Source organism: Sus scrofa, chromosome 15 (assembly GCF_000003025.6).
Source record: "Sus scrofa isolate TJ Tabasco breed Duroc chromosome 15, Sscrofa11.1, whole genome shotgun sequence".
NCBI classification, from domain to species: domain Eukaryota; kingdom Metazoa; phylum Chordata; class Mammalia; order Artiodactyla; family Suidae; genus Sus; species Sus scrofa.
Window position 1 is genome coordinate 106,177,908 of NC_010457.5, and position 21,510 is coordinate 106,199,417.

Here is a 21,510-nt window from a genome sequence, read left to right on the forward strand (position 1 = left end):
ATCCTGCGTTGCTGTGGCTCTGGCATAGGCTGGGAGCTACAGCTCCTATTCGACCCCTAGCCTGGGAAACTCCATATGCCACGGGAGCGGCCCAAAAAAAAAGCAGTTTCAAAGCAGTTTCTCCTTCCTCTCTTCTCCATCTCTATAAACAGACCACTGTCCACAAAAGTGTTCAAGCCAGAGACCTGGGGGACTTCCCTGACAGCTCCTCTCCCTCACCTCCTGTCACCTGCAAGACAAATTAGTTCCTCAAAGGTAGATCCTGAATCCATCCACTCTTTTCCTCTCTGCAGTCCACCTTGCTCAGACTTCTTTGCAACAGGTGCCTTACTATTTCCTTTGCTTCCTCTCCCTCTCTCACAGGCCATTGTCCACAGAGTGGCCCGAGTGGATTTCCAGTGTGATGGCAACAGCAGCAGTAGTGGTAAGAAACGCAAAAAAAAAAAAAAAAAACAAAAAAACCAAGTAAACAAAACTGAAAATATAAGTATTCTTTCATTCCCACTCCTTTTGGGGAAGATTCCAACCCTGGGTTCTGGGGCTTCTGTTGTGCTGGGAAGACAAATTGGTAGAGATACAGAAATGGTGAGGTCAGATTGATTTACATGAGCAAACACAGGAAGCAAGTGCAGGAAGCAAGAATGGACTCTCGGCCTTCCTGTTGTGGCTCAGTGGGTTAAGAACCTGATATAGTGTCCATGAGGATGCAGGTTCAATCCCTGGCTTTGTTCAGTAGGTTAAGGATCTGGCATTGCCACAAGGTGTGGTGTAGGTCACAGATGTAGCTCTGATCTGGGTGGCTGTGGTGCAGGAGTCTGATTTGACCCCTAGCCTGGGAACCTCCATATGCTACAGGTGTGGCCGTCAAAAAAAAAAAAAAAAAAAAAAAAAAAGGAAAGAAAGAAGAAAAAAAGAATGAAAAAGAATGGATTTATAAAGTTGAAAGAATGAGACAAGAAAAGCCAGGTCTGGCCTAGTTTTGGGGAAATAATATTTAGAGAGAAGAGCGATTGTAGACTGTAGCTGTACCATAGTGAGTAGAAATTGGAGAGAGAAAGATTTTTTAAAAAGCATATTTACTGAGACTCATGCACAGAAATTTACATTTTGCCCTTATTTCATAAATTTCTGTAAATGTTAGGTTACTTTTCATGTGTATTTCTTACATCTGTTGTTTCTTTTGAATGAGACAGGCAAATGATGATACAGGCAATGAATGGGCTCAGTTTTACTCAGAATCCCTTACTAGGACCTAATGCATGGCATATCCTTATCTTCTAGATCGCATCTTAAATGTCACCTTTTCAAAAAGTCCTTTGCTTCTATCTTAGCTAGATCTCCATTGTTGCTCTCTTTCACGACATTCTGTGGTTTCTTTTACAGAACTCTGCCACTGGTAGTTTATTCTGTGTGCGCTCACATACCTGTGTTGCTCATTGTCTGTTTCTTGTCCCATTGAGGACAAGGAGCTTGTGGCTTGATGCATGGCTGTAGAGCTGATGCCCCTCACAGTGCGCTGCTCATAGAAGGCTGCCAACGAACACTTGTTTTTTTGTTTTTTGTTTTTGTTTTTGCTTTTTTAGGGCCCCACTCCAATATATGGAGGTCCCAGGCTAGGGGTCGAATTGGAGCTAACAGCTGTCGGCCAATGCCACAGCCACAGCCACGTTGGATCTGAGCCACGTCTGAGACCTACACCACAGCTCACGGCAACACCGGATCCTTAACCCACTGAGCAAGGCCAGGGATCGAACCCAAAACCTCATGGTTCCCAGTTGGATTCGTTTCCACTGCACCACGATGGGAACTCCAATGAACACTTCTTAAGCGAACAAACTCTTGTAGAGCTTAATATTGAGAAGGAGACTCAGATACTGAGCAGATAATCATGGTATGATGACCACAGCAGGGAAGTGTGGCATTACTGTAAACTTGAAGATGCTAATTTAAGTGGGAAGCAAGTCCATCCAGGCTCCCTGACCTAAAAATAAGTCGGGAGTTGGCCAAGTGACAGAAGTGAGTCTTGTTCCCGGAAGAGGGAATAATAAGCATGAAAGCCTCAGGATGAGAGTATGGAGAATTTAGGGGAAATCAAAGAAGAACAGTATGGCTAAAGCCCAAAGAGGAGCAGGTAGGTCCCTGGAAATATTGGGTAGTCCTCAGGATGGGAGCTTCTTCCTAAGGAAGTAGAAACCTTCAGGCAGTCAGTGAGGTGATTAAGTCTGTGTTTTAAAAAGACCACTATAGACGTGTGGGGAATGGATTACAGGGGAGGAATGAAGAGGATGGAGAAGTAGGGAGCTCGGAGAGGTAGACCAGGGCCGAGGTAACCTGGGGAGACTGATAGGTATGTGGTGACCACAGGCCAGAGAAGATAGAGGCTTGGCTAGAGGAGGTGGTGAGTTTGGAGAACTGGTGGATTCACACGAGATTTAGAAGCTGGGGTAATTAAGATATGGTGAGTCATTTGACTTATAAGGGAGCGGGGGAGCCAAGATGACGTCCAGGCATTTTGAGTTAGACCACTGAGTGACATCATTTCTTGTATTGCCATTAAAATCTTAAAAATGGGAGTACCATTGTGGCGCAGTGGAAACAAATCCGACTAGTATCCAAGAGGATGAGGGTTTGATCCCTGACCTTGCTCAGTGGGTTGGGAAACTGAAATCTGGAGTTTCCATGAGCTGTGGTGTTGGTTGCAGAGGCAGTTCAGATCCCACCTTGCTTTGGCTGTGGCATAGGTCAGCAGCTGCAGCTCCAGTTCGACCCCTAGCCTGGGAATTTCCATATGCCAAGGGTGTGGCCCTAAAATGCAAAACAAAACAAAAAACCAAAAAAAACCAAAAATAGACCATAGTTCTAAAATACCCAAGTATTTTTTTTTTTAGCATTCTTTGATGATTTCTTAAGACATCATAAATATCCTCTAGTGCAAAGAGGGCTGAAATGGTTAATACCTACTTCAGCTGAAGTGCTTTCATTTGTTTGAAGATAAGCCCTAAACTGATGAGTAAGTTAAGCTGTCAAATAAGATGAAAAAGGCATTTTCTGGAGCCATGGTGTTTTGAGTTTCTACAAGAAGTATGACTAGAACCAAAAGATGAACTTGTGATTAAACTAAGGACATTTCAATTTTTTGATCCAATGAACTTCTGTGTTGATATCAGTACTTACCTCAGAAAAGCTAACAGTCTCTTGCCACTAACAAATAGGTCTCCAGTTTGGTGACAACAAATGTAATTGATCAGGAAGCCTAAGACACTGGGGCTGCTGAACTCCCTTGGTTTAACTCAGTAGTATGCATTGGGGTCCTACTTTGTGAAGGACCAAGTGCCAGATACAGCTTCCAGGACCTCCTTATTTAAAGGCTTATCTTCTCTCTTACCCATTGTTTTAAGACTGGACTTAGCTCTCTGCATGGATCTTGTTGGCAGTTTCCATTGTGTCCTGTCTAGAGAGAAGCTGTTTTTCTCTTCATTCCAGGTTGTGGGGCAGGCTGGGTAATGATGTCGGGTCTATTGAGAGCACCAGATAACCTGGGAAAAGGGCTTGGGGCTTCTCTTTGTGGTGGGGAAGAGAAGAGGAATGGGTGTTAAGGAGAGATGTGGGCCTCTGAATCACAAGGAGATTCAGTACTGAGTGCCTTCTAGGCACCACATTCTCATTTAGCCCTTGGTTAATAAGAACAAGTGTATAAAGGGGATGGTACTGTTTAACTGCATTTTACAGCTAAGAATGCTGGCTAGTGACTTATCCAAGGCCATAGAGTCTGTGGTGGATCTGGGATACAAATCTTTTCTCTAGGTCTTCAAAGGCTTTCCTGCCACAGTGCACAGCACCCAGGAGAATTTCAGGTCTGGAGTGGAACACACTGGGCTCTCCACTCCCATATTTTCACAAGATGAAATCTGTGTAGAATGTATAAAGAATAAAGTATTAGGGAGTTCCTGTTGTGGCTCAGTGGTTAACGAATCCGACTAGGAACCATGAGGTTGCGGGTTCAATCCCTGGCCTCGGTCAGTGGGTTAAGGATCCTGCATTGCTGTGAGCTGTGGTGTAGTTCGCAGACGCGGCTTGGATTTGGTGGTGTTGTGGCTGTGGTGTAGGCTGGTGGCTGCAGCTCCAATTATACCCCTAGCCTGGGAACCTCCATATGCCTCGGGTGTGGCCCTGAAAAGACAAAAAAAAAAAAAAAAAAAAAAAAAAAAAAGGAATAAATTATTAAAGGGAAAAGAGGTCATGGACAGGCAATTTTTAGCCTGAGAGGTGAGTATGTGGAGTATGGGACTACCATTTTTTTTTTGTCTTGATGAGGAGCCTCTAAGGTTATTTTAAAACTGGTCTTACTGAGTTCTTGCCCATACTACAAAGACCTATTTCCTCCACTACACATCAATATGAATGGCTCATCCAGTTGTGTCTCAAATAATGACTGTGAGGATAGAAACAAAACCCTTTGAAAACTCTGACACTTAACAGACTTGTAAGGCAGCAGACATCTTTCCAAGGTTATCAGGGAAGTGTGAGGTAGCTGATTAAAATCAATTCTTGATTACTCGCGATGCCAGAAATGTAGCAACAGTATTTGGAAACTGGACTTCATATATACAATCTAAAACCGCTTTTTAACCAGCAATTTTAACCTTTCTGAGATTTGGTTCTTTCTAGAGACTGGGGGAAAAAAAAAAAAAAAAAAAAAGGAGATGTGTAAAAATGCCAGTAAGACTTATTAAATTTCTTTTCCTTTGAGTCCTGTCCAAACATAGGCGGAATTAGGACAGAACAAAAAGATCAAGAAAAAAAAAGCCAGAAAGAGACGCACGCACAAGGACTGTGCCAGTTAATACTGAGGTAAGGAAATGAGTTTTGGGGGAAAGACTTCAGATATCCCTGGGGATCGCTCTGGTTCAGGGCATTCCCTTTGGCAATATTCCAGAATCTGAGTCCCCAGGGTTCCACACAGTATAAAGTGAAAGACGCGCGTGGCCAGGCGCGCGCGTACGCGTGTACACTCACGTGTACACACACACACACACGCACACGCGCGCGCGCACTCTACACATACACACAGCCTGTTTCCTCCGCTCCCCCTCCACCCCCGCCCCCCCCGGGGGGGGCGGGTCTCTTTCTCTTTAAAGAGCAGACGGTCTCCGAGCAAACCCAGGCTCTCTAAGGCCCCGGGGGCCCGGGACCCGAGCTGCTCGCAGCCAATGGGTGCGGTGGAGCGGCTCGAGCGCGGCTGACGCTACACCAATGGGCGCTCGCGGGGGGCGGGGGAAGCGGCGGAGACACTATTGTTGATGAGGAGGAGCAGCGGCGGTGGCGGCTGCACCATCTCTTTGCTGCTGGCCGTGGCCTGGGCACCTCCCGCACCCCGGATTCCGGTTTCGTCACCCCATCGCGGGGGCCTTCCCTCCGGCTTCGAGAATCCTTCCCCCGCAACCCAACAACAACAAAACCCCACGTCTCGCCCAGTCACCGGGGAGGGGGGGGACTATGTCCCAGCGGGTGAGGCGCAATGGGTCCCCCACGCCGGCCGGCTCCCTTGGGGGCGGTGCGGTCACCACGGCCGGGGGATCTGGGAGCCGCCTGCAGCCCATGAGGGCGACGGTTCCGTTCCAGCTGAAGCAGCAGCAGCAGCAACATGGCAGCCCCACGAGGAGCAACGGCGGCGGCGGCGGCGGCAACAACAACGGCGGCTGCTGTGGTGGCGCCTCAGGCCCCTCGGGCGGCGGCGGCAGCTCCGGCGGCGGGGCCCCGCGCACCGCCTCGCGCAGCACAAGCCCCACGCGGGGCGGTGGGAGTGCGGCCGCGCGCACCAGCCCCACGGTGGCCACGCAGACGGGCGCGTCCGCGACGTCCACGAGAGGCACCAGCCCCACGCGCGGCGCCGCGCCCGGGGCTCGCGGGAGCCCCCCACGACCGCAGCCCCCGCCGCCGCTGCTGGGCACCGTGTCGTCTCCTTGCTCGTCGCCCACCCACCTGTGGACAGGCGAGGTGAGCGCGGCCCCACCCCCAGCCCGCGTTCGGCACCGGAGGAGGTCCCCGGAGCAGAGCCGAAGCTCCCCGGAGAGGAGGAGCCCTAGCGCCCCGGTTTGCAAAGCAGGTACGTGCTGGGGGCCGCGCGGCGAGGGGAAGGGGTCCCGGGCTCCCGCTGCTACCGCGCGGGGACTGCAGCGTTGCCGCGGAGCTGGGGTGGTAGGGGGCGGGGCCGGGGGCGGGGCCCGGGCGGTGCAGCCGCGTCTTCCCGGGCCTTCCCGGCGCCCCCAGCAGCTCCCCTCCCGCCTCTTTGGTCTCTGCGTCGGCCCCGCGTTGGTGTCCGTCAGTGGAGGTGCATTCGCTAACCTTGTGCTTGGGCTGATGCGTTAATGATAAACCTCGGGGTTCTGGTCGCGCGCTGGTTACTTCTTACCCTCCCTGGGGGATGAGGCTCGGAATGGTTTGTCACTTTAGTGACATGGCTAATGTTAGTATAGCACATCTCTGTGGTTGAGTATTTCCGTTTGACAAAACAGTTTGAGATTTGGGGGCCTTGAATGCTTTAGTATAGCAGGTTTGGTTGGGTCTCTGAAGAGGGAGCGGGTTGTTTCCTAAGACTTGTTAAATGGGTAGCAAAAAGTGAAAAATAAGTAAGATTCTTTTGGAAGGTTTTTGGGCTTTGAGGGTCTGAGTGTTTTCTGATATACTGATTTTGTGGTTAAGATGTAAAACCGTTAAAAAAAAAGATCCAAGGTTTGTCTCCTTGTTACTATTTTAGCGATCAGAAATTTGTTTTTCTTTAGATCTGGGAGCTTTTTTGGGGAAGGTTCTGAATGGAGCCGTTGGGTTCCACAGGAGTCAGTCATAAAGAGTAACTCAAAAGAGAAATTCACATTGTAGAAGTGAAAAGAGATAAAAATTATCATCTGATTGCCTTCCTGTTGGAATCTAGTGGAAAGAGAAATGGGTGGTTTTTAGCTTATGTATTAATACTGCCAACATATGCCTTTGTTTTTCTCTGGGGAATTTCTGTTAGAATCTTTCAGGCTTAATGGCTGGATATTTCAGGAAGCTTAGTACAGTACTTCCTAACCAAATTAAACAGATGAAGTGGTTTCAAGAGGTCATTCAAAAATGCAAGGCATAGGATGTATCTTTTTTATTTATTTTATCAAAGATTTTAGACAATGGATACATTTTTGGGAGAGAATTGTCCTGAAGAATGATCACTAGTGTTTTCTGACTAGAAAAAGAGTACTGTTTTAAACCTTTTGGAAATGCAAAGTGCTTTTTAAAAACTTTGTTCAAAGAAGCCCCTCCCCCTCAAATAATAGCTCTTAGGGAACTCCTATTTATGTGGGTGATTTACCTACAAGATCTCATTTTAACTTTCCCAGTAGGTTTTAGAGAGGTTAAATAACAAGGGGTAGAGTGGATATTTAAACTCTGCTGAGTGGTCCTCCAAAAACATGTTTTTTACATTATATCAAGGAGATAGCTTCATGATAGCTTCATGATGTGTAAGACTAAACCTGGGAAATATATAACACACCAAAATTTATTTATTTGTTTATTTATTTGGGCTGCACCCACAGCATATGGAAGTTCTCAGGCCAGGGACTGAATCTGAGCTACAATTGTGACCTATGCTGTAGCTGCAGACAACACTGGATTCTTAACCCACTGGGCCACAGGAGAACTCCACACGTGCTTAGTTTTTGAAGCAGCTCTTAGAGGTATCTGGTGAACATAATTGCTTCAGTTTGCCTTAACCTTCTGGAGCTGGCAGAGAGTGGCAGGTGGAAGAGGAGAGCTACTTAAGTGAGTGGTAGAGATGGAGGAAGGAGGTGGTGACCCCAGTTTGATAAGAATCTGACTACCCTTTCAACTATTTGACCTTTAAAGAAGCAGCAGCAACCTGATGGGAACCAGGTTAAATTAAGTGTTGGCAATGAGTGGTGGAAGGTGCTCTTATCTCTAGAAGGGCTCTATTTGCTGGAGTCTTGGGTTCTTCATGTGCCTGCTCATCCTGTTGCCCCAAATTTCTTTCTCTCAGGTCTGTCATTACATAGAATATTCATACTGTTAAAATTGACCCTTCTCATTAGCCCTCCCACCTCTACCCAACCCTCCCCTCTCAAAAAAAGAAAACCAGAAAAATAAAAACTCTTTTTTTTTTTCCTCTAATGCAGCATTCACACCTAGGTGTGGAAAGGGATACTGCCTGTTAATCATTAAGTTATGCTGAAATAAATATATGATAGTTTTCTTCCCAGAAATGTTTTCTTTTTTCACTGTAATGAACTTCCATGCAGAATGGGACTCATATTTTCTGATTGCAATTTTTTTAATAATTTATTTTTTCCATTATAGCTGGTTTACAGTGTTCCGTCAATTTTCTACTGTACAGCAAGGTGACCCAGTCATACATACATGTATACATTCTTTTTTCTCACATTATCATGCTCCATCATAAGTGACTAGACATAGTTCACAGTGCTATAAAGCAGGATCTCATTGCTTATCCGTTCCAAAGGCAATAGTTTGCATCTATTAACCCCAAATTCCCAGTCCATCCCACTCCCTCTCCCTACCCCTTGGCAACCACAAATCTTTTCTCCAAGTATGTGATTTTTTCTGTGGAAAGGTTCATTTGTGCCATATATTAGATTCCAAATATAAGTGATATCATATGGTGTTTGTCTTTCTCTTTCTGACTTGCTTCACTTAGTTTTCTGATTTTAATTAAGTCTTTCTAGCACAAACTAGACCATTTGCTGTTTTTCTCAGACTAAATCTGGGAGAAAAGAGAAAAAGTCTTTTAATCAAAAGATGCCCCTTTAAAATTTATTATCATTATTTTAAAATTGAAGTATAATTGATTTACAGAGTTTCAGGTGTACAGTAGAGACTCCATTTTTGATTAAAAGAAGATTACTGCCAGTTTGCAGCCTCATTGAAATGTAGAAATCCTTATTGGTAGAGGGCAAGGGTCTACCTCATAAGTAAACCTCATGTGACTCAAATTCCAGGGTCCATTTAGATTAGGCTGTCAGCTTCTAGGTGTCTCTCAGGTGAACTGGAAGCCCAAATCTTTGTTAGGAATCCAATATCTGAAAGCCCCTATTTTGAAGGTCTAATGACCTTTAGAGGGGTGTCTCTATTCAGTCAGTTCCTTACCCAGTTGCTTTATCCCCCCAGGGTTAGAGCTAATCATTGATCCAGAAGTTCCTTCTTTTGATTCTATAAAGTAATCCAAGCCCCATCCCTGACAGTTATTTTAAACTTCCCACCTTCAGCGTCTGCTGTCTTCATGGTAGAGTGGTTTGTATTGAGGTACTGAGATGCTTAGAGAAGGTAACTGGGCAACAGTGTTACCTGAAAATAAAATGGTGAAGATGAGGTTTTTGTGCCTTCCCTCCTTTTACCTGACTTTACCTTACTCAATACACTATCAAATAGGTATACTATAATTAGAGAGGTAGCATAAAGAGGTTAGGAACGTAGACTTTGGGTAGACATTCTGGGTTTAATACCTGTGTTCCACCACTTGGAAGCCATGTGATATAGGGAAGTGATTAACTTTCTAACCCTTAACATTCTCATCTGTAAAACAGGTGATGAGTGTATCTACTTCCTATGGTGGTAAGGAGTAAATGAAAGAAAATTGAAAAATACTCCGCACTGTATCTCAGTATTAAAGTTAGCTATTGCAGGGGTTCCCTTGTGGCTCAGTGGGTTAAAGATCTGGCATTACCACTGCTGTGATACTGGTATCAGCTGTAGTGCCATCTTGATCCCTGACCTGGGAATTTCTACATGCTGGGGGTGCAGCCAAAGAAAAGTTAGCTATTGTGTACCTTACTGGTTTCACTTCTGGTTTTAGTGGGTATAATATAAATTGCCAGCATAGGCATAATTTTCATGGTTGTATGAAATTTCAAGTTAGAATATCCAGGACTGTTTCTCAGAGTATGGTCTGAGGTTCATCTGTATTAAAATCACTTAGGGTCTTTGTTCAAACTGCAAGTTCCCAGGTCCTACTCCAGACCTTGAAAGCATGCCCCCTACTTTGATTTTGCTAAACTCTAAATTTGAAAAAGTCAATAAAAGCATTGAAGAAAAATATTTTGAAAATTCCTCTTTAGAGAAAAGGGCATTGTACAGTATGTATAGAAGTTATTTTTGCAGTGTAGCTGGCTGATATGTAGATAGCAAGCTGTGTTTTTGCTAATTTTTCCTTTACTTTGGATGTTACATTGTGTATGAATTTGGTTGTTTATTGAGATGGGGGAGTGGCAAGTAGCAACAAGAGATGAACTTCTCTGGATTAACAGGAAGTAGTGTGCCAGAACTTCATATATGCAGCATCTTTAGACTTCTGCTTCCTAGTACTCTGTGAAGTACACGGCTTTCAGAATTCAGTGTCTCTTTAACATTTGGAGGATTGCTGTTAACTTCACACCTCCAGGGGAATCCTTTTGGTTTATAATATATGTATTTTAGAAACATCGAAGATGAGCAAGTAGAATCTTACTGTTCAGCATCTTGGCTAGTAGAATTTATATTAAGTTCAGTTCTGTAAGCTTTGATTGAACTGCTCTATGTGTTAGTAACTGTGCAATAGAAGGATGTAAAAGAGACAACTCCAGAGACTTAGAGACCAGCGGTGCAAGACAAGAACTTAAGTATATGAGATGAGTGCTTTGGGCTCCTAGAGAAGTGAGTAATTCTATAGGGAATGGGTATAGAAATTCTGTCAGAGGAGATGACTTTTGATTTGGGTTGGAAAGAGAAGAACAGAATTTTGCAATTGGGTCATAGAGGTGTGAAAATATATTCAGTCCTGTGTCTTAAAAATGTAGAGTATGGGATGTTGGGGGGGGGCGGAAAGAGAGCAAGCAGTTGAAAAAAGACTACAGAAAGGTAAGTTTTCAAAATGGTCTTGAGTAGAATGTTTGCATGAGAATGTATTCCATGGTTAATATCTCTGGAGCCAGACTGTTAGCGTTCAAATCTTGGCATTACCACTTACTTAGCAACTATTTAGGTAATTTATCTCACCTGTAAAAAGGGTACAGTTGACCCTTGGACAAAACATTTGAATTGCCCTGGTCCACTTTATGTGGATTTTTTGGGGTAAATCCAAGGTTAGTTTATGTGCAGATGTGGAAACAGAGGGCTAATTCTTAAGTTATATGCAGATTTTCTACTGTGTAGAGGGTTGGTGGCCCTAACCCCTCATTGTTCAAGAGTTAACTGTTTTACAGTGGAGGATTGTTAGAAGGATAAAAATCTTTGTAATCTCTGTGTGGAGATAGGAATGAATCTCTTGAGATTAGCTATTTTCGCATTATTTTTATCATTCTCATCATCCAAGAGTTTAGGCATTAAAAGTTAATTTGTATATTAGTGGTATTTACATTCTTGGCATACATAGAGTTGCTAAATATTTAGGGTGGGTAGACTGAACTTGAGATGGGGAGACTGTAGGATAATATTCACAAAGGCACTGAGCATATGAGTTTAGGTGCAATGGCAGTAGGAATGGCAAGGATATAAGAGATTGAGGAGACTTGGATTTGGTAACCTGTTGGATGTGGGGATTGAGAAAGGGAGAGTTGAGCATAATAGTTTAGATGGTGGTACTAATTGATATAAGCAATGCAGTGAGGAATGCTAGTTTGAAAGGAGAAAAATGAGCTTCATTCTGGACATACTGAATTTGTGCTTTCAGGAAATCCAGATAATTTTCTCAGTTGTGGCAAATACAGTTTTAGAACTTTGGGTATGGTTAGAACTGGGGGCAAAAAATTGGGACTCTTATTTAGACTCAGCAAGCATTCCTTTAACCTAAACTTTGTGCTAGGAGTTCCCGTCATGGTTCAGTGGTTAACGAATCTGACTAGGAACCACGAGGTTGCAGGTTTGATCTCTGGCCTCTCTCAGTGGGTTCGGGATCTGGCGTTGCCGTGAGCGGTGGTGTAGGTTGCAGACGCGGCTCGGATCCTGAGTTGCTGTGGCTCTGACGTAGGCCAGTGGCTACAGCTCCGATTCGACCCCTAGCCTGGGAACCTCCATAAGCCGCTGGAGGGCCCAAAGAAATAGCAAAAAGACAAGATAAATAAATAAATAAACTTTGTGGTAGGCGTTTGCATGTGGTCAGTACTTGAATTGACTAATCACTAGGATGGATAAGATGATAGGAGAATGCTGAGAATAGAACTCTGGGAGAAAATAAGCATTTTAATAAGGGTAGAATGAAAAGCTAGTGAAGAAGCCTGAGAATATGACAGGAGGAGAAATAATAGAAGAGTGTTGAGAAAACCAATACTTGAAAAGATTTGGATTTCAAGGAGAAGATGGTAAAAATTTTCACATTCTGTGATAATAACAAGTAGGCTGAGCCTAGAGAATAGGCTTTTGAATTTGGGGTTTTGGTCTAGCTGCTGATCATTGAGTAGTATGTTGAGGGTGCAAATCAGATTAAAGTGGTCTCTGAGGAAGTAGAGATAATGATTATAAATTACTTTTATAAATTATAATCTTATAATTTATACAGAGTGTAAGTTACTTTTCTGTCATTGTAAGGAAAGAAAGTGACAAAACAGGATGAAGAGTTGAGCTAATAAAGTTCATTTGTTTATAGAATGGGGGAAACTTCAGCATGTTTTATAGGTTTGGGGAAAGGATTCATTCATAGGAGGATGAAAGATTGCAAATTTAAGAGAAGAAAGTAATGATGGAGCAAGGTCGTGGAAAATGTGAGAGGCAGTGGGATTCAGCACGGGTATAGTCTGGAAATCTCAGAAACGACTAAGGATACTTTCTCTGAGGATTGAGTGGAGTTAAGGGTGGGATAAGATGATTGATAACCTAGCAGTAGACAAGAAGGAGGTCGAGAAAGTAAGCTACTTAAAATCTCCTAAATACTGGAAGAAAAATTAGCATGTTTGTCAAATACAGTATTTTAAAATTTATTTTTATCAAAATACATGTACATAATTTGAAATATCAAATAGTGCTAAACTTATAATCAAATAAAGGGTTCCCCTGCCCCATCTCTGTCCACTCCCACTTCTTGCCCCTAGAGACAGCCACTTTCACCTCTTAGTAGCTTCTTCTAGTGTTTACCTACATGTTTCTAAATAACATACCCATACTGCTTCAGGATTCCTCCCCCCTTTTATGTATTGTATAATGACTTCCTACTTTGTAAAATGTAAACTTAGCTCTTTCATTGCTATCCTCCTCAATCCTCCCATTGTAGTTGTAGCACTCTTTCGGTTAAATCATTATCAATGTTTAAATTACTATATCTGTGTAAATACTGTTTACAGCAGAATCTGATGTGTTACATTTCCTTTCTTTATAACTTTTATGCTCCTGAAGTTGAAATTGCTTTTTGTTTGCTTCATTTTCTATGTACCTATCGAGGATTCATCCCCAAACTTTTGATAACAAATTTTCTTTTAGATATCTTAAAACATATCAGGTATTTTGTCAGCTTTACTTTTTTTCTTGGAGATAGCCTTTCTGGAATCTTCCATCCTTCTATTCCATACTGACTCACTGATTTCTAGGTCTGTGGCATGGCTTTTGCCTTGGAACTTCTCTGGGGATTCCTTCACTTCTCTCCTATTTTAGACACCCCGATCTCTGGAACTTGTTTGGCTAGAGCATAACCTCCAAAATTTTTTAAGACCTTGAATGTCTTCTCATATCTGTCTTTGCACTTAATGGTTTAACTGGGTATAGAATTCTAGGTTGGAGCGGTTCTTGCTGTGGCACAGCGGGTTAAGAATCTGACTGAAGTGGCTTGGGTTGCTGCAGAGGTGCAAGTTCAATCCCTGGTCCAGTGGATCCAGTGTTGCTGAAGCTGCAGCATGGTGTCGGGGCTGTGGCATAGGTCAAAGCTGTGGCTCAGATTCAATCCCTGGCCTGGAGAATTTGGCCAGTAAAAAAAAAAAAACAAAAAAGGAATTCTAGGTTGGAAATGATTAAAAAAAAAAAAAGAATTCTAGATTGGAAATAAGTTTTCTTCTGAAGATTGAAAGGACTTATAGGTTCTAGAATTGTTTGAGAAGTCTGGTGCAATTCTCATTGTTAGTCCTCTGTATGTAGTGGACATGCATGTGTTTTTCTCTATGAAGTGTTAAACTGTTCTTTTTTTTTTTTTTGGTCTTTTTGTCTTTTTTGTTGTTGTTGTTGCTATTTCTTGGGCCGCTCCCGCGGCATATGGAGGTTCCCAGGCTAGGGGTTGAATCAGAACTGTAGCCACCCGCCTACGCCAGAGCCACAGCAACTCGGGATCCGAGCCGCGTCTGCAACCTACACCACAGCTCACGGCTACGCTGGATCGTTAACCCACTGAGCAAGGGCAGGGACCGAACCCGCAACCTCATGGTTCCTAGTCGGATTCGTTAACCACTGCGCCACGACGGGAACTCCTAAACTGTTCTGAAATGATTGCCTTTGTGTAGTTTTTTCCCCCCTGTCATTTAGTATGCTGGTTACCCTATGGAATTTTTCAATCTAGAAACTCTTTGTTTCTGAGAAATTTTCTTCTGTCATTTCTCTTTTCTATCATCTTTGTTTTATACTTATGGAATCTTTGTTATGTGAAAGCTGTTGGATTGAACCTATAATTTTCTTCATTCTGTCCTAGTTTCCATCTCTGTATCTTTTTGTTATTCTTACTAGTAGATTTTCTGTCATTTCAATTGATTTTTAAATTTTGGTCATCATATTTTAACTTTTTAAGAGATGCTTACCTTGCTTTCTGATCATTCTTTTTCCTGTCAATGTCATCTAAATTATTCCTTGTCTTGTCACTGTTTTCTAAAAGTATTTAGATAAGGTATAAATACCCCTTCAAAGTTCTTTTTCCTTCTGCATTGTCCTCAGAGCTCTTTTTGTCCTAGCTTTGTCTTTCATGTTGGGAACTTTCCTTAGTTTTCTGTTATTTAAATAAGACCAAAAATTGTTAATTAGATATTTAGTCTGGGTCAGGCCGGTAGACTAGGGCATCTGAAAGTAGAATGATGATGCAAGGTCTCTCAGATGTGGGCTTTTCCCTTCTCTTGGGTCTGTTTCCCCTGGTAAGAGCCCTGCAGTACCATGCCTGAGGATATGTCTGGTGTCCTTAAGTAGAGAGCCTGTCAGGTTAATCTCTCTCAAGCAGTTTCTCCCAGTCTCCTTGCTCTGGGGAAACGCCTGGAATAATTTCCATTTCCCAGGGAACCCTCACATCAGTCATTGGTAAGTGGAGGTACAGTGATAGCGTAACAGTGTCCTTCTGAGTACAGACTGATTTCTCTGTGGATCTTTTTATTTGGCCAATTTATAAGCCTGTTCATTTTGTTTAGTTGTTTTTTTTTTCTTTTTAGGGCTGCACGTGCAGCATATGGAGGTTCCCAGGCTAGGGGTGAATCAGAGCTACAACTGCTGGCCTACACCACAGCGACAGCAATACCAGATCTGAGCCACGTCTGCAACCTACACCATAGCTCATGGCAACACCGGATCCTTAACCCACTGAGGGAGGCCAGGGGTTGAACCTGCAACCTCATGGTTCCTAGTTGGATTTGTTTCTGCTGCACGGGAACTCCCATTTTGTATAGTTTTTAACCTCTCCTCTTATTTGGCAAAAGCATAGGTAAGCTTAGTTTTCTTTTAAATTAATCCCTCTAAATATATTTCTTTTTTTTTTTAAGGCTGCACCTGCGGCATGTGGAAGTTCTTTGACCATGGATCAAACCCATGCCAAAATTGTGACCTGTTCCACGGCTGCAGCAACACTGAATCCTTAACCTGCTGTGCCATTAGGGAACTTTCATTTTTTTTTGTTTCTTTTTTCTTTTTGGCCATGTTCGTGGCATGCAGAAGTTCCTGGGCCAGGGATCAAACTTGCGCCATAGCAGTGACAACACCAGATCCTTAACCTGCTAGGCCACTAGGGAAGTACTCTTTTCATAGATTTAAAAAAAAAAAACAAAACCCATAAGGCAACTACAATTCGTTGTAATTAAATAATTGACTGAAGCCAGGGTGATTTAATTTCTCTAAAGGTAGGCTCAGTAGATTTAATTTAAGTCAGCAAGGTTTTTTTTTTTTACAATATGAAAATGTATTGGCAGGATTGTACAGTAAAGCTATTAATACCATAAGCCAAGATAATATGACAAAAATTTAGCCAGAGACAGTTTTGTATGAGTTTGAAGAAATTGAGTAACATGCAGCCTCAAATATTAGCAGAATTCTTAGGCACATATGTTGATAATCTTGGCCTCATTTATGTAAAAGTGATACTTAAAAAGTGATATTTATACTTAAAAAGTGATATTAAAAAAAAATCTCTTCTAGGTGAAACATGTTCTTGGGGGTTTTGTGTGTGTGTGTCTGTACAAACAGTTCTGAGTTGAACTTAAAATGAGATCACTCACATTTCATTTTTAAATGAACTGAAACATTTTTTTCCTAGCTCTTGATGCTTGTTAAACAAGAAAAAGTTTGCTTGTTAAACAAGAAAAAGTTTGCTTGTTCATATAAAAAGTTGAAAATGCAGCAAATTATTCATTGCTTTCCTGTGAATTACAGATACTTTTCTTTCCACAAAGATCTAGAACTTGTATCAGGGCAGATCAGGAAATCTTAGGTTGAGTTTATCATCAGACTGCCATTAAATTATCACTTATACATCTGCTTTCAAAACTTTGTTGAAATACTTTCCTGCTGTTGCCTCCTTTCCTGTCCGTTGTCCTTGTGAATGAAACCTTTTTATTCTTTGAGTATTATTTTAATTGGAAGTCTTTCTACTCTTTCTGATAAAGGCTTGTGTACAGTCAAGGGTGAAATTACCTATAGTTTATTCAAAAAAAAAATCTGTGTAAATTTTTTTTTTTTCTTTTTTTAGGGCCACCCTTGTGGCATATGGAAGTTCCCAGGCCAGGGGTCAAATTGGAGCTGTAGCTGCTAGTCTACGCCACAGCCACAGCAATGCCAGATCCGAGCTGAGTCTTCAAACTACACCACAACTCATGGCAACACCGGATCCTAGGGATTGAAGCCACTTTCTCATGGATTAAGATACTAGTCGGATTCTTAACCCATTGAGCCACAGCGTTATATAAACGTTCTTATATAACGTTTTTAATTGGCCCGTTCTTATTTATGAGCTAGTATAAAATTCTTTTGGAAGTTAAGGGTTTTTGTAGTTTTAGTTCAAGGAGCTGACTCTGGAATTGTATGTTTTACAGTTTACCTACCAGCCTGTATTCTTTCTTTCTCTTAAACCCTCTTTTTCCCCCCTTCCTTTGCCTCCCTTTCTTTCTCCCCTTCCTCCCTCCCTCCTTCTCTTTCTTTCTATGGGAGTAATATATGCACATGATAAAATTTATAAATGGTAAAAGAAAATACAATAAGCAGTCTTCCCCTGCTTGTGCTTCAAGTTCATTCATCTCAGAGAAATCCAGTTAATTGTTTGTTTTGTTGTACTCCAGGGTTATTCTATGCACATATAAATGTGTGCATATGTGACTACATATAGGTGTATTATGGGCCATATATTATTTTATCATCATTTTATTTTGAACATTTAGGTCATTTCCAGTCTTTTGCTATTAAATGCTTCTTTGTTGAACATTCTTGTTTATTCTTCTTTGTGCACTTATATATGAGCTTATCTGTAGGATACTTTCTTAGAAATGAAATGTCTTGGCTGGAGGTGTACATTTTTATTTCTATTGTAAAGTGTATTTCAGGAGTTGATATCAGTTCAGGCTTGAATTCCAAGAGCCTATTTCTTTTTTCCTATCTTTCTTTGTCTTTTTTTTTTTTTTTTTTTTTTTTTGTTGCTGTTGTTGTTGTTGTTACTATTTCTTGGGCCGCTCCCGCGGCATATGGAGGTTCCCAGGCTAGGGGTTGAATCGGAGCTGTAGCCACCGGCCTACGCCAGAGCCACAGCAACTCGGGAACCGAGCCGCGTCTGCAACCTACACCACAGCTCACGGCAACGCCGGATCCTCAACCCCCTGAGCAAGGGCAGGGCCCGAACCGCAACCTCATGGTTCCTAGTCGGATTCATTAACCACTGCGCCACGACGGGAACTCCCTATCTTTCTTTGTCTTATTTTTTTATGATTCCATTTTATCTCTGCTATTAGTTAACAGTTACACCTCTTTTCACTACACTCTCAGTGGTTGTGCTGGAACAGCACTGTTTAGGAGAACTTTCTGGAGAAAGACAAATAACATATCACTTATATGTGAAATCTAAAACAGTGTTTTAAAAGAATGTTTTATTGTTTATCATTATTATTTTATTATTTATGATAATAAAACAGTATGTTTTAAAAACAATATGTTTTTTCAATAATGGAATCTAAAACATAAACTTATCTGCCAAACAGAAACAGACATACAGACATAGAGAACACACTTGGGGTTGCCAAGGAGGAGGGAAGGATTGGGACTTTGGGATTAGCAGATGCAAGCTATTATATAAGAATGTATAAATAAGATCCTACTTTATAGCACAGGGAATTATATTCAATATTCTGTGATAAACCAATAATGGAAAATAACACGAAAAAGAATATATATATGTATAACTGAGTCACTTTGCTGTACAGCAGAAATGAACACAACATTGTAAATCAGCTGTACTTCAGTAAATAAAAAAAACTTTCTGCAGTAATGGAAATGTTTTGTGTCTGTGTTATCTAATATTTCATGCCAGAACCTTATATTAATATATTTCCATTTCCTGCCTCACATCTTTTGTGCTATTGTTGTCCAATATTTTGCGTTTTTGTTATAAATCCTGTAGTACTTTGTTAATGTTTTTACATTAGGTGGTTAATTATCCTTTAAAGCATTTAAAAATAAGAACAACATCTTTTATCTTTATTCTCATTTTCACCATTTTTTGGCTGTCTTAATTTTGTGGAATAAGATGGTCATAATGTGAACAGAAAAAGGCTTATTTGAGAAGCAAAAAATTGATAGGACTTGTTAACCGATTAGGTTTGAGGGGTGAAGAAGATGAGAGGGCCTGATTATGGCTGAGATTTATTTATTTGTTTGTTTTTATTACTCAGTGAATTTTATTACATGTATAGGTGTACAGTGATCATCACAACCAAATTTTGTAACATTTCCATCCCAAACCCTCAGTGCATCCCCCCACCCCACAACCTGTCTCATTTGTAAACCATAAGTTTTTCAAAGTGTATGGGTCAGTATCTGTTCTTCAAAGAAGCTCATTGTGTCCTTTTTTTAGATTCCACATGTAAGCGATGGCATTTGATGTTGGCGTTTCATTGTCTGACTGACTTCATTTAGCATGATAATTTCTAGGTCCATCCATCTTGCTGCAAATGCTGTTATTTCTTTCCTTTTAATGGCTATGTAATATTCTGTTGGGTATATGTACCACATCTTCTTGATCCACTCCTCTGTCGATGGGCATTTAGGTTGTTTCCATGTCTTGGCTATTGCACATAGTGCTGCAATGAACATTGGAGTACCTGTGCCTTTTCGAGTCATGGTTTTCTCTGGATAGATGCCCAGGAGTGGGATTGCTGGATCAAATGGTAGTTCTCTTTTTAGTTTTCTGAGGACTCTCCATACTGTTTTCCACAGTGGTTGCACCAGTTTACATTCCCACCAACAGTGTACTAGGGTTCCCTTTTCTCCACACCCTCTCCAGCATTTATTGTTCATAGACTTTCTGATGATGACGATTCTGGCTGGTGTAAGGTGGTACCTCATAGTAGTCTTGAATTGCATTTCTCTAATAATGAGTGATGTTGAACATCTTTTCATGTGTTTTTTTGTCATCTGTATGTCTTCTTTGGAGAATTGTCTGTTTAGATCTTCTGCCCATTTTTTGATGGGGTTTCTTTTTTTGGTATTGAGCTGCAGAAGGTGTTTATAAATTTTGGAGACTAATCCCTTGTCAGTTGCTTCATTTGCAAAGAGTTTCCCCCATTCTGTGGGTTGTCTTTTCGTTTTGTTTAGGGTTTCCTTTGCTGTGCAGAAACTTTGAAGTTTGAGTCCCATTTGTTTGTTTTTATTGTCATTACTCTAGGAGGTGGATCTGAGAAGATACTGCTCTGGTTTATGTTCAGCCTATGTTTTCCTCTAAGAGTTTTATAGTATCTGGTCTTATGTTTAGGTTTTTTAATCCATTTTGAGTTTATTTTTGTGTATGGTGGTAAGAAGTGTTCTAATTTCATTCTTTTACATGTGACTGTCCAGTTTTCCCAGCATCACTTATTGAAGGGGCTGTCTTTTCTCCATTATATATTCTTGCCTTCATTTTCATAGATTGGTTGACTATGTGTGAGTTTAATTCTGGGTTTTCTGTCTGTTCCACTGATCTATGTTTTTGCACCAGTACCATTCCATTTTGATGACTAGCTTTTGTAGTATAGTCTGAAGTCAGGGAGCCTGTTTCCTGCAACTCCTTTTTTCTTTCTCAGGATGGCTTTGGCAATTCTGGGTCTTTTGTGCTTCCAAACAAACTTAAAAGTATTTTTTTCTAGTTCAGTGAAAAATGTCCTTGGTGATTCGATAGGGATTTCATTAAATCTGTAGATCGCCTTTGGTAGTATAGTCATTTTGATAATAGCTCCAGTCCAAGCGCATGGTATGTCTTTCCATCTATTTGTGTCATCTTTGATTTCTTTCATCAGAATCTTAGAGTTTTCAGAGTACAGGTCTTTTGTCTCTTTAGGTAGGTTTGTTCCTAAGTATTTTATTCTTTTTGATGTGATGGTAAATGGGATTGTTTCCCTCTTTCTCTTTCTGATCTTTCGCTGTCAGTATGTAGAAATGCAGTTGTTTTCTAGCTCACTCTTGAATGTAATATCTTCAGTAATCCTTGGAAAACCTTCCTTTGGGAATCCCTTTAACACTGGAAAGTTGCATTTTTTTAGTAATGGTTGATGAGATGATCCAGATCCATCTACACACTCTTGTCTGGTATATTTTTGATTAATAGTACACTTTATTTTTTATTTTGTATTAAAGTATAGTTGATTTACAATGTGCTAATTTCTGCTGTACAGCAAAGTGTACAGTCATACACACACACGTATATACACATTCTTTTTTTTTTTTATGTTATCTTTGATCCATGGTCTGTCCCAGGAGATTGGATAAATAAGGTCCTACTCCTGTGCTATAGAGTAGGACCTTATTGTTTATCCATTCTAAATATAATAGTTTTCATCTACTAGCCCCAAACTCCCAGTCCATCCCACTCTCTCTCCCCAATAATATGCTTTTCACTGCTAACTGGGTTTAAGTCTAAGTATAGTAAGAGGTTATCGAACAGTTTCCCCTTTGTAAAGCTCTATAAGTTTTGGCTCTGTAGTATAGTCTGAAGTCTGGGAGCCTGATTCCTCCAGCTCCATTTTTCTTTTTCAGGATGTCTTTGGCTATTCTGGGTCTGTTGTTCTTCCAAACAAACTTTAAAATATTTTGTTTGAGTTCTGTGAGAAATGTCCTTGGTAATTTGATAGG

The 21,510-nt window shown here is 41.4% G+C and overlaps 1 protein-coding gene across 2 annotated transcripts in view; it reads left to right on the plus strand.

Moving 5' to 3' along the window:
* FAM117B (family with sequence similarity 117 member B) overlaps nt 5,310-21,510 on the plus strand; it is a 101,102-nt gene continuing 84,901 nt past the window's right edge. Inside the window, exon 1 of one of the 2 annotated variants that reach the window (XM_003133590.5) lies at nt 5,310-6,106. In XM_003133590.5, the coding sequence (XP_003133638.2) occupies nt 5,497-6,106 (610 nt within the window). In that variant the 5' untranslated portion in view covers nt 5,310-5,496. The remainder of the gene's footprint in view (nt 6,107-21,510) is intronic. The other variant, XM_013984393.2, reaches the window with a different exon arrangement.